Source organism: Furipterus horrens, unplaced genomic scaffold, assembly GCF_987537825.1.
Source record: "Furipterus horrens unplaced genomic scaffold, mFurHor1.1.pri manual_scaffold_2, whole genome shotgun sequence".
NCBI lineage: Eukaryota > Metazoa > Chordata > Mammalia > Chiroptera > Furipteridae > Furipterus > Furipterus horrens.
In genome coordinates, this window is record NW_028327172.1 from 43,077,398 (window position 1) to 43,091,562 (window position 14,165).

The window sequence follows — 14,165 nt, forward strand, 5'->3', positions numbered from 1 at the left end:
CTACAGAGCCTGGGCAGGGTGATATGGAGGGTCTGCTGTTGCCCATGCAGCAGACCCCCCCTCTCTTCGCAGCTGAAGGGTCCAAGGGAAAGACGGAGTCGATACAGCTTGGGTTCAGGTGCGCCGCAGGAGTTGCCGGTGTTGACTACAACGTCAAACCGCCTTAGGGACTCCGGCTCCGGATTTTCTGTCAGGGTTTACTCCCTTAGCCTTTCCCCTGAAGAGGTATGCCGCAAGGCAGCGGAGGTTTTTTGGAGTCAGAGTTTTCCTTCTCTGATGTACCCTGACTGGAAGATCGAACCAGCGACACTTAGCTCGCAGGCCGACGCTCAATCCACTGAGCGAAACCAGCCAGGGCCAATATTCTTGTAAAACCACCACTCTCACCAGTATAGAAAATCTGCCCATGCATAAAAGCCTTTTCTTGTATTACATTAAAAATAAATAAATAAATACACCATAAAGAAAGAAAAAAATCCCTGCCTCTTCCTGGTCTGTAGAATCTTTCCTGTCATTCACCATTTTCCTTGCCATATTGCTGCTTGAAACATGCCAGCCAGCCAGCAATAACAGAAAAGTTAACATTTTCCTAACCCTGATTATAGTAACCACGCATTTCTTTTGCTTTCAACCTCACAATGTTACAGAACAGGGGTGTCCAAAAATCCCCAGAGCTTGCAGACTGGGGGATGGGGAAAAGGAAGCAGCTTTCAGGATGCCTTCACATGCCTGAGGCTAGGGGCTAGTGTCTTTGTTACACAAATAGCTTGGATGCTTCCAAGGCCTCAGGTAGATGGGAGGGGTCTTGGACCTGTGGATGGTATGGAAAGAGCACACAGAGCCTGTGTGAGGTTCTGTGAATGGTCAGAACCGGGGACCATGCCAGCTGCATCACAGGACGCAGTCAGGGATTTAAAAATACACGGCAGACATTTTTAACTGGAGACATACACACCATGTGGTTTTGAGAAGGGGAGTTCCCCATGCGGATTACAAAGGACTGACCATATGGTTTTGGAAAGGAAAGGCTGGGAATTCCCTCAGTTCTGGATTAAAAGCTGGTGGACACCTTAACACAGATAAGACCTCCCCTAATCAGAGTCGACTGATTGGCAGCTACCGGTAAAGCTGAACTGTGTCTAGGAAGTAGGGAAACGGTATCTCTAACTTTTCTAAAACTAGCCTGGTTTGGTAGGGGGAGGCAGAAATATGTGTTTGTGGGTGCTTTAAGGAACATAAGACTTAACGGCAGAAATCCACAAATAATCTAAATCTATATAACTATTAAATAAACAATTCTTTTTCTTTTCACTGAACCCTGGTGTTGAGAGTTATAATTCTGGTGGTGGGCAATCGGGCCCCTAACTAAACAGCCCATGGGTTCTGTTTCAATTGGAGCAGCCCAGGGGTTCTGTAACAACAATGCCATCCACCATGCCATTATTGTCAGTGGCCACCTCATGAATCCACAAATGTAGCTGCTTTTGCATTTTTTCCACGACTTCATCATGTTGCAGAGCGAAAGGGGGATGTTTCACGTGGCGCCTTGGTATAAAATCCAACAACTACTGTTGAGGAAAACAGGCCTTTATTTACAATATTTATAATATTCCAACCTGGGGAGGACAGTGAGCACGTCAGCTCAGAGCCCTGTTTGCCCAGGCACCCAGCACTTCCCTTGCTCCCCAAAGGTTAGAAGCCAAAAACATGCCCAGAAGTTTCCCATCCCTTATCTGTCAGCTTTGTCCTTCAGGATCTGGGGTACAATGTTATCAGTCTCCGTATAACAGTCCAGGAAAACATGTGCTTTCTCCTTTCAAAGCCACATGGTATTCTCCCTTTCAAAGCAGCATGGAGTTCTCTTTCCTTTCCAAGATGCATGGAGTTCTTCTAGCTAAAATGTCTGCCACCAATTTTTAAATTTCTGACTGTGTCCTGTGACACAGTGAGCATGGTAACCTGTTCTGACCATTCACAGAACCTTCCACAGGCTCTGATCCTCTTTCCACACTATTTTGTAGTCAAATTCCCTCCCATCTCCTTGGAGCCTTGGAAGAATCAAAGCCATTTGCATAACTAAGACACTAGCTACTAGCCATAGTCATGCAAAGGCATCTTAAAAGCTGTTCCCTTATCCCCATCCCCCAACCCACAGGCTCTGGGGATTTTTGGAGACCCCCACTCTGTAATAATCATGCACTGAAGATGTTACTTTAGCCATCTCCAGAGAGTACTTCTGTATGGATCAGGGAATTTTCTTTCGTTTTCAAGATTTACCATATTGTTGATTCATTATATTGAACTCACATACAAGAGCACTATGAATCCTGCCTGTCGGAAGTTCATCAGACACATATATTTTTTTCTGTAAGGCACACGACAGCCTTCTTGCTCTCAGGAGCACTATACAGCACTTCATCACTATGCTTGGAAGTTGTTTCGAAAAATAAAACTACCACCAGAAGCACGAACATGTTCAAAACATGACAATAAATAGACTGTGAAGAGAACAATTATTTACAGCATGTGAGTTGAAACAACAGGAATAGTACCACCTTGCTGAACCTCAGCTGGGAATATGCAAATCAGGAAACTCAAATTTTTGTCACTGTGCATGTCCAGAGATGACCACAAAAGCTTGTTGTATAAACTTCGAGGTTATAAATAAATTTTAGCAAGTAAGTAAATTTGCAAATATAGAATCTGTGAATAATGAAAATTGGCTGCACTTTCAACACTGATTTTTTTAAAAAGACAGGTTTTATTATAACATTTTTCCTTTTAGTGATATTTGTCTTCATCAGTGAGAAAACCAGCTCTCATTAATTATATTTACTTATTTGATCACTATCCTTGTAGATGACTCCTCTATTTTTGCCTTACTGAATATGCTCTTGTGCAGATACTTATTCACTTATCTCACACTGCCCAGGCTCTGACTCCCCTCCTCAGACAACTCCACATATGTATCTGTCTTCCAAATCCTGCTCAAGCTCTGATATCCCACATCTCCTCATTGCAAATGCCCTGTTCTCTCCACTTGGACTCTGACTCCTCATGTTAGAAAGCTATCCCTCTACTCCCATAATAGAAATGCTCCTCGTTATGCTTAATATTTGATATCTCATGTTGCATTGCTCTTCCACATGGACACCTTCCTCAATTCATTAAAGCTATGTCCTGGTTCATTGTTGATTTTCCTCCTCAACTCTTCCTCTGTCTCTGTCTGTCTCTGTCTCTGTTTCTCTTTCTCTCTCTCTCTGTTTCTCTCTCTCTCTCTCTCTCTCTCTCTCTCTCACACACACACACACACACATGCATGCACGCACGCACCATGCATAGGCTGTTTTCATGCCTGCTCCCCAAATAATGGTTTTCTAGTCTTTTCTACTTTAATTCCACTGTGGTCATTTTGAGTGATCTCTGCTATTTTATCTATGTTAAGGTATACTTTATGGCTCAAAATGTGGCCTATCTTACTTAATATTACTGAGAGGCAACCACACAGTGATGTTTCTCTCCCTCTCTTTCTCCCTTCCCCTCTCTCTAAAAATAAATAAATAAATAGATAAACAAATAAATAAATAAATAAATAACTTTAAAAAAATAAAAATAAAATTGCCTAACTAAAAGCTAGTTAGGGCAAGTAGTCACCTCCTAGGCTGGTATCTTTATTGACAAAGGTCAATGTTTACCTTAATTGAGAGTGTCTATTGTCTTTTTATATCTACCACAATATACCTCTGGAATTTCAGAGTAATTCCCTTTTATTTGGACCCCTCAGGGCACAAGCTCCCCCCAGGGCACAAGATCATAGAAGCCTCATTGCTCTCTTGTCCTCCAGCATACCATCTCTGTGCTGTAATTGTTAACTGTTAACTATACTATACCCAGTGATGTAAAGTAGCATGTGTCTCTCCATTTTACTCTTTATCCAATCTCAGAGTTTTCACTGCTTTGCTTTCTCCGGCCTACCTAATCTATCACTAATAAATTTCACATAACAACCCCTTAAGCCTCCTTTTCTTTTTTATCATAACATATAAACCTCAAAACTGCCCTTCTCCAGAGAATTTTCTCTCTGTTGAGATTGTTTCCTAGCAATCATAGTCACTTTGGCTCAAATAAGAATTCTTTACATGTTTGGACTTTTCTTATGTCCAGAGTATGCCACCATTATACTAGTCTCCAAAAGCTTCTCACTCTCATACTATTCCATACCAAGTACCCAGGAATTTATAAAAATCCTGGTTAAGTATTTCTCCCCATTATATCTCCCTCAGCCTCTATTCTAGACAAGTTAGTGTGGGTTGTCATTCTCTTTATTTAATTTTCTCTCTATATTTCTGGGTGGTGGTTCACCCAGAAATATAGAGAGACAGTTTCAGGTCAGGACATGACTTTTAGTTTGTTTAGTTCTTATTTTTGTTGTAAAAATGGGAGAGATAACTGGCAAAGTCTTTGCATATCAGAACTAAAAACAGAAATCTAACTATTTGATTTTGAAATTTAAATAATATCATTATAATTGCATAAAAAGTTAACTATTCACAAAATCTGGACAAGGAAAACTCCATAATTCCAATAGAAAAATCAAAGAATAAACAAATAAATGGAGAAATATTTTATCTTCATGGATTGGAAGATATACTAATTCCCATTAATTTGACTTTTAGATTCAACAAAATCCTAACGAATACCTCAACAAGCTTTATGCACATATTGATAGGAGTATTCTAATATGTATTTGTAAAGGCAAAGGAACTAGAGTAACCAAAACAAATGTGGAAAAGAAGAACAATTTTGAAAGATTCACTCTGCTCAATTCAACTTTTAAAGACACAGAAACAAAGCAGTGTGTATTTGTGAAAGTAAAAATACATAGGTTGATAAAACAAAATAAAACTCAAATAGACCACATCAATATATGCAACTAATTTTTGGCAAAACTTTAAAGATAATTCTATTGAGAAAAGATAGTCTTTTCAAAATATTATGCTGTAGGCTAAAAACACTCTTGACATTTTACAAGGGGGGAACCTAAAAGTGGAATTTATTTATAAATAATTGTGTATTTATTCTCATATGTTTAAACTTTAGTCACCTTCAAAGTACTCTCCATTAGCTGCAATACACCTATTGAGACTTTTTTTCACTGCTCAAAACAGTTTTTGAACTCGTGAATTTTGATACCTTCAGTGCTTTTGCTGTTTTTTGTTTCACCTCTTCCACATCAGCAAAACGTTTCCCTTTGAAGACTTTTTTCATTCAGAGAAACAAAAAAAAGTTGCTCAGAGTGAGATCTTGTGAACAGAGAGGGTGGGGCATGGGGGATCATGCTATTTTTGGTCAAAAACTGCTGAACACTCAGTGTGGTGTGGGCAGCTGCACTCATAAATCACCCATCATGAAATGGGCAAAGACATTGAAAATGTCTTCAAAAAATTTTACTGAAGCTGAATGCCACCTCTCACAATAATGCCAGCTGGTACGCTGATCCAGTTGGGTTCCTACAACACTAACCTAGTGAGCCCCCTAGTGGGGCTCACCCTCCAGAAGATAGCTCTGTTTCTGGGGGGGATCCCCTCTCATATATAAAAGTTAACTCAAAATGGATTATCAATCTAAATGTAAAATGTGAAACATCTAGAAAAAAACATATGAGAAAATCTTATGATCTTGGGTTTGACAATGAATTTGTATATATAACAAAAATAACACAATCCTTTTAAAAAAGATGAATTAACTTTATCAAAAAATTTTTAAATTAAACTTTTGCTTCTTTTGGTCATAGATAAGATAAAAATAGGATGATTTACAAAATGAAAATAACAACTTACAAATCATATATCTGCTAAGAGTTTTGTAATTAAGATATCTAAAGAACTCTCAAACCTCAATAAGAAGGTAACAATCTTGTCACAAAAAGGGAAATTATTATATCAGGAACTTCACCAAGAAGATATATATATGACAAATAAGCATATGAAAAATGCATTAAAAGTATTTTTCAAAACGACCTGGTACTGACATAAGAACAGACATATAGATCAATGGAACAGAATAGAGAGCCCAGAAATAAACCCCAGTCTGTATGGTCAAATAATATTCAACAAAGGGGGAAAGAACATAAAGTAGAGTGAAAAGAGCCTCTTCAACAAATGGTGCTGGGAGAACTGGACAGGGACATGCAAAAAAATGAAACTAGACCACCAATTTATACCACACACCAGAATAAACTCAAGATGAATCAAAGACTTAAATGTAAGATGTGGCACCATAAAAGTCCTAGAGGAAAACATAGGCAGGAAAATTTCAGATATCCCACATAGCAACATTTTCACTGATGTATCTCCTAAGGCAAGGGAAATAAAGAGAAGGATAAAAAATGGGACTACATCAAACTAAAGAGTTTCTGCCCAGCAAAGGAAAGCATCAGCAAGATGAAAAAGGAATCAACAGTATGGGAAAACATATTTGCCAATGATACTTCAGACAAGGGATTGATCTCCAAAATATATAAAGAACTTACACGTCTCGACACCAAGAAGACAGACAGCCCAATTAAAAAATGGGCAAAGGACCCGAACAAACACTTCTCCAAGAAGGATATACAGAGGGTCTATAGGCATATGAAAGAATGCTCAACATCACTAACCATCAGAGAGATGCAAATAAAAACCGTAGTGAGATACTACTTTACACCAGTCAGAATGGTCATCATCAACAAATCAACAAACAACAAGTGCTGGCGAGGATGTGGAGAAACGGGAACCCTACTGCACTGTTGGTGGGAATGCAGACTGGTGCAGCCACTATGGAAAACAGTATGGAATTACCTCAAAAGATTAAAAATGGAACTGCCTTTTGGATTCCACTGCTAGGATTATACCTGAAGAATCCTGAAACTCCAATTCAAAAGAACTTATGCACTCTTATGTTCATAGCAGCCCTGTTTACAATAGCCAAGTGCTGGAAATAGCCTAAGTGCCCATCTGTAGATGAGTGGATTAAAAAACTATGGTACATTTACACAATGGAATACTATGCAGCAGAAAGAAAGAAGGAACTCCTGCCATTTGCAACAACATGGATGGAACTAGAGGGAATTATGCTTAGTGAAATAACCCAGGCAAAGAAAGCAAAATACCATATGATATCACCTAATACAGGAAATTAAAGAGCAACACAAACAAATGAACTAAATGGAATAAAGAGTAGAACAGTAGTCAGTAGGGGGGAGGGGGGAGGGAGAAAAGGGGGATAAGTAAGAGAAGGGTCTAGTCAAGGAACGTGTATAAATGACTCATGGACATGGACAACGGGGAAGGATATGATTGTGGGAGAAGGGATGGGTTGGGTGGGGGGAGCAATGGGGGAAAAATGGGACAACTGTAATTGAAAAACCAAAAAATAAAAGAAATTATATTAAAAAAAAGAAGAAAAAAGTAGTATGGAATTTCCTCAAAAAACTAAACATGGAACTGCCTTTTGGATTCCACTGCTAGGATTATACCTGAAGAATCCTGAAACTCCAATTCAAAAGAACTTATGCACCCCTATGTTCATAGCAGCACTATTTACAATAGCTAAGTGCTGGAAATAGCCTAAGTGCCCATCTGTAGATGAGTGGATTAAAAAACTATGGTACATTTACACAATGGAATACTATGCAGCAGAGAGAAAGAAGGAACTCCTGCCATTTGCAACAACATGGATGGAACTAGAGAGAATTATGCTTAGTGAAATAAGCTAGGCAATGAAAGAAAAATACCATACAATATCACCTAATACAGGAGACTAATGAGCAACACAAACAAATGAACAAAATTGAACGAGGAACAGTTATTGGGGGGGCGGGGGGAGAAGGTAAGTAGGGGAAGGGTTTAGTAAAGAAACTAGTATAAATAACCCTTGGACATGAACAATGGGGTGGGTATTGACTGTTGGAGAAGGGGTGAGCTGGGTTGGGGGGGAGTAATGGGGGAAAAAGTGGGACAACTGTAATAAAAAAAGAATAAAAATTAAAATTAAAAATGTATTTATCATAAGAGAAGGACAAATTTAAAACAATGATATATCACTGCATGCCTATCAATATAGCAAAGCAAAATAAAACAAGCTTAAAAAATCTGACTATACCAAGTATTGGCCAAGATATGGAGGAATTATAATTCTCATACACTGCTGGTCAGAGTGTGTAATGGCACTGTTGCTTTGAAAGACAGGTTGAAATGGGGGAAAAATGGGACAACTGTAATTGAAAAACCAAAAATTAAAAAAAAATTAAATAAAAAATAATAAAAAGAAAGACAGGTTGACACTATACTAAAAAGTTAAATAAATATTTACCATATGATCTGGCCATTCCATTACCAGCTATTATTCAAGATCTAATATTGGTCTAATATATCCCAGTTTAAAATGCATTTCATTTATATATTATAGAAAATAATGAGGTGAAGTTATTATGAGGATCATAAAAAAGTAGAAATCCCTTATAAGATATAAAGAAATGCATGAAAATAGAGAAGAAATGTATGGATTATATAGAAGAAAAAGTATACTAAAACACTTGTACAAAGGTAAATCATTTTGAGAGGGGCAATATGAAATGTGCAAAAACAGTTCTGATTCCACTTTGTTAAGTTTTTCTTACCTAAATTTTAGGTTCACAAAGTTAGTTGCATTTACTAGTTCATTTCATCTGGGATCCTATAACCCTTTGGGGGTAGTGAAAGGTAGAGCTGTGGTACTCCAGAGAAAATTACCCACTTCATATTTTCATGCAGATGCTGCCAGCCATGAAAGCAGTAAACACCTGTGATCATACATTATCTTCCTCCAGAAATAAACAGACACTCCCAGAAGTCCAGCCCCAAATCTAAATCCCATATGCACATTGAGATTATTGGTTCTGCATAAAACTCCCTATTTTCCAGGCATTACTGTCATGAGCAGTGGAAATATATGTCTAGAGAAAGGGTTTTTACCCTTTCAGGTTTCTATTTTGCTGAGTTTATAAAACTAAAATAAATTACATTATATTTTATTTTCAAAAGCAGACAAACATTACTAGAAGCTAAAAGATCATAAAATGATCTAATTTGCCACATCTCTAGAAATATTTCAATTCTCTCTTAATGTCTGCTATCTCTATCTCACACTATAATAGTTCCGGATTTATTCTCACTGGTTTTCCTGGCCTAGAAGTAAACCATCTCTGGTTCTCCATCCCTTTCTCCACCATCTATGTTATGGTTTTTCTGGGGAACTGTCTGGTGCTACACGTGATCCGGACTGAGCCAAGCCTGCACCAGCCCATGTTCTACCTCCTGGCCATGCTGGCCCTCACTGACCTGTGCATGGGGCTGTCCACAATGCACACGGTGCTGGGGATCCTGTGGGGGTTCATTCAAGAGATCAGCCTGGATGCCTGCATTGCTCAGTCCTATTTCATCCATGGTCTGTCCTTCATGGAGTCCTCTGTCCTCCTCGCTATGGCTTTTGATCGCTACATTGCCATTTGCCACCCACTGCGCTACTCCTCCATCCTCACTAATGACAAAATCATGAAAATTGGGGTGACAATCTTATGTAGAAGTACTTTACTCATACCTCCTGTCATCATTCGCTTAAAGTTCTTAAATTATTGCTATCCCCACATTCTTTCTCATTCTTTCTGCCTGCACCAAGACTTAATTCGGATGGCCTGCTCAGATATCCGCTTCAACAGCATCTATGGTCTGGCCCTGGTGATCAGCAATCTGTTGTTGGATGCAGTGCTCATACTTATGTCCTATGTTATGATCTTGCATGCAGTCCTAGCTATTGCATCACAGGAGGAGAGAATCAAGTCCTTGCAGACCTGTGTATCGCACATCTGTGCTGTTTCAGTTTTTTATATCCCAATCATTGGTCTGACCATGGTGCATCGCTTTGGGAAACACCTCTCACCTTTGGTTCGTGTGTTCATGGGCAACATCTATATCCTTTTTCCTCCCTTGATGAACCCCATTATTTATAGCATCAAGACCCAGCAAATACGAAGGAGAGTCCAGAAAGTGTTTTCCTTGAAAGAAATGTGTTGAGCTCAAATGTGCATGTATTTAAAAAGTCAACAAGTGAAGATCAAAAGGGTAAGAATCAGTGAATAATTAAAATAAATTTAATGACTTCTAGTTGGATAATGTTTTATGTGTTGCAGATAATTTCCTCTCAATTTTTCCCACAGCCATCATAAGTCAGTGGCATTGACATGGGTTATATTGTAATCAATTATATAAATCATTATATACATATATTACATAATAGGCTGAGAATCATATTAATGTATGAGACATGTTAGCTATTAAAATATATATCTCACTATGGCCACTTGAGTGGGGATAATTTTGGATTCACCCAATATTGAAAATGTAAATTTTATAAGTTAAAGTTTTTCAGGCAATTACTCAGGATCAATAATTATCTTAATCCCTTTTACTGCTCTAGGCAGCATTCTTGTTTATTGTTTAACCATCATCCATGCTATCCAGTTTTGACAAATCATAATGTAATGGAGTAAGCATCACAGGGAGATTGGACTGTCTGGATGATTTAAAAAGTAGTGAAACAAACAAGCAACAAAAAACTATTTTGATGCCCACCAGTCAGACACTCTTTCTTCACTTGTATTATGTGAACAGTAATTGAACTGGAGATATAGACAACAGTAATTGCCAGAGTAGAAAAAAACAGATTTTTGTGATCAGTTTGTTTATCTAAATAATAATGCCAATAACAACTACCATTTGAAAATAACTTGAAAATGTTCATTATCAGTCCATATCTCATTTAAATCCTAATCTCAAATGAAATAAGCTAGTCATAGAAAGACAAGTACCAAAGGATTTCACTCATATGTGAAATATAATTAACAAACTGAACTAACAAGCAAAATAGAGACAGACTCATAGTCAGAGAGTGGACTGACAGCCCTGGAGGGTAAAGGTGGGGGTGGAAGGATCGAGCCAAAAAGAAAAAAAAACTCATGGACATGTACAACAGTGTGCTGATTGTGTTTGGGGGCAGCAGTGGGCAGAAGTAGAGCAGGGTATGGAAGGGCTAAATGATAATGGGAAACATACAACAAAAATGAACTATTAAAAAAGAGAAAAGCATAGAGTAGTACTAAGGCCATGTAATATAAATATGTCTAATTTATTCCCCCATCAAGACTCTGTGGTAGATATTATTTTCTATTATATATATGGATAGTTTAAAACACACAGAGGTTAAATAATATATCTTACTTTCAGGTACTAAAATTTAGGAGGTAGTAGGTAATGTGATGCAGATATATTTTCTATTTCAGTTTCAAATAACATGACCTTTGTAACCTTCTTTCTGTACTTTTTAATACAAACTCTATTAAATGGCCATGCAATCATTATCAAACATTTACATACTAAATAAAAGTAGAAAAACCATCAAATTAAGTCACAGATGGTAATATAGTACACACATTTGGACTCTGTTAGTATGTGTAAGTTTCCTGAAAATATTGTCAAAATGGTATTTATATAATTTACTTAATGTATTAAAGGTGAGTTTTTTTAGGTATATTCAATAATTATAAACATTAATTCAGTTTAAATATATGCTCACAGTTTGATGAGCTTACAAGAATATTTACAGTTATGTAATTACCACTACAATTAAGTATAAAATCTTTTTACCACAACCAAAGTGCCTGCTTTACCTCTTTGTGTTCAGTCTTCTCCCACAACCCCAAGTGCCTGGCAAACACTAATCTGATTTCTGTCATTCAGTTTGCCTTTAAGAGTAAATTATGTAAATTAAATCATAGATAACGTAATCTTTTATGTCTGTAGTCTTTTGTATGCAATAGTGCTTTTGACATTCATTTTGCTGTTGTCTGTATCCACAGTTTATTTTTACTGTTAAATTCAATTTTTTGTATCACATATTGCAAATATATTTATTCATCAATTGATTCGCATTTTAGTGTTTAATAGTTTTGGTTTTGAATAAAGCTGTTATAAGCATACACAGCTTATGAATATCAAAGTATTTTCTCAAAATTGGCATAGTTTATTTTTAATTTTTATATCTTTACTATTAATAATATAACTATCACAGTTATATTAATAGTCAGTAATAATAATAGTCATAAAAATAATGCTTATTTTATATTTATCAGAAGCCTATTATATGCCAGTCACCATGGAAGCACTCAGTGGTGATTCTTGCTATTAATTTCCAGAACAAATTTATAAGGTAAATCATAATTATTTAATCATGCAGATGAGAAAATTGAAGTAAAAGGATTTTAAATTACTAGAAAATAATGGTGAAACAATTTAGTTTCAAGGATTTTTACTACAGCTACTACTGTTTTATTCTACATTACCTATGTATTTCTGTTGGTCGTGATAGTCATAGTGGGAGTTAACCATTTAAAACTGCATATTGATGTAAATATAAATTTCAAATGAATTGCCCGTTCAAACAATTAATAGGCCATTCTTCTCTCAGCCAGTATTATGATATACCAAAATCTTATGTAGTAGGTTTTATACTTCCTACATGAAAAGTCATATGTGGTGAGTTTTGTTTTTGTTTTATTTTTTAGTGTTCTCTTGTTCCAAAAGACCCTATCTTTGTCAATAGTTGTCTGAATTTCCAACCTTCCACTTAAAGGTCAATTAATGTTTTTGAGTTTAAAAATCACCTTTACTATGGTGTAATGCAATTTATTTCAACAACTTTTCTGTTAAGTGGAAATTGATATTCTCTGCTAGACTGTTTCTTTTCTCCTGGAGTCTCTGCCACTCACTCCCACCCTCATTCAAGTTTCTTTTCACCTGCATTAAAGGGGAAGCTACATGTCCCTGAGGAATTGGATGAGAGAATTGGATGAAATTCTGGTATAAATCTGTAATACTTGGCTGACTATGTTGACTGAAACTTATCTTACCTCCACTGAGTTTGCACCCTCTGCTGAATGTGGACTCATTATTTTCTCTTGAATCCACTTAGTGACCCGTCCCTAATGTTGGTGTTTCTTCCTCAAGCCTCGAAACCTGACCAATTTTCTCTTAGTTACTGGACTCTAACAGTTGATTTTATGGCCCTTGACTATGGAATCAATTTTCCCTTGCCAAAGCAACTCTCTTGGCAACTTCACTACTCAGCATTAGCCATGATTTTTGTGTTCCTCACAGTGCTGTAAAGAACTCCTAAATCCATTTGCTGCCTTGTGGAAGAGAAGGAAACCAGCTTTCTGACTGAACATGCCACATGGTAATTTTTATTCTAAAACTGCTCTCCCAAGTTGCATGAGATATCCTACAAGGACATTTTCCTCAGATATTAAAGCAGGAAACAGGTTATTAATCTCCTTCTGCTTTTAGCTTCCCCCTACAACACATTGGGTTTCTGTCCTTTCATGCTCTGACTCTTTGAATGAGGACCTGAGAGTGTATAGTTGAAACTGGGACCTTTGAAGATTATATCTTTCTTATTCTTCCTTTCCATCTGAGTGTCTCCTCCTCATCTCATGCTGAAAGGGTGTCCACTGCTCCTCTTTTGTGTATAAAAGGAACATCCTCTGCAACCCACCCCCCTTCCTCCCTACAGTTGTTCTTGCTAGTTCCCTCTAACAGAAGCACTTAATGACATAATGACATTAGGAATCTACTGAAAGAAAAATGATCAATAGTATTTAAAAGGAAAAATATCTTGGCATAGTATTTAAATATACATAGAATATATATGGAATTTATACACACATTCATATATCTGTACATACATTCTGACTGATTTCAACTAACTTTTTTCCTATAGTAATATGTCCCAATTTAGCATCTTTTACTAATACAGTAATGCTAACATGTTTTTGTCATACATTAAGCTTTTTCACAATTTACCACATTTAAATAAATTTTTAAGCTAACACGACCCTGAAAATTTGTAAACTAAATTTTATTACTATATTTATAAATGATTACTAACATTTATTGAACACTTGTTATATTTCAGATATTGTATATTTCTTTAATTTAAAAAAGTTGACACATAGAATAGCTTTTCTAAGATTTTATACTTATAACTAGTGGAGTAGAGATTTTGATTTTTGGCAGTCTGATTTAGAGACTGCC

At 36.8% G+C, this 14,165-nt stretch overlaps 1 protein-coding gene across 1 annotated transcript; it reads left to right on the plus strand.

Moving 5' to 3' along the window:
* Window positions 1-9,143: 9,143 nt before the first annotated feature.
* Window positions 9,144-10,091, plus strand: LOC150018342 (olfactory receptor 51V1-like). The gene has a single exon (XM_090267726.1). The coding sequence runs from the start codon at window positions 9,144-9,146 to the stop codon at window positions 10,089-10,091; it is 948 nt and encodes a 315-aa protein (XP_090123852.1).
* The last annotated feature ends 4,074 nt before the right edge of the window (window positions 10,092-14,165 follow it).

What these genes read in the sequence shown, in the direction of transcription:
- LOC150018342 (XM_090267726.1), top strand. Translation starts at nt 9,144, where the DNA reads ATGTCTGCTATCTCTATCTCACACTATAATAGTTCCGGATTTATTCTC.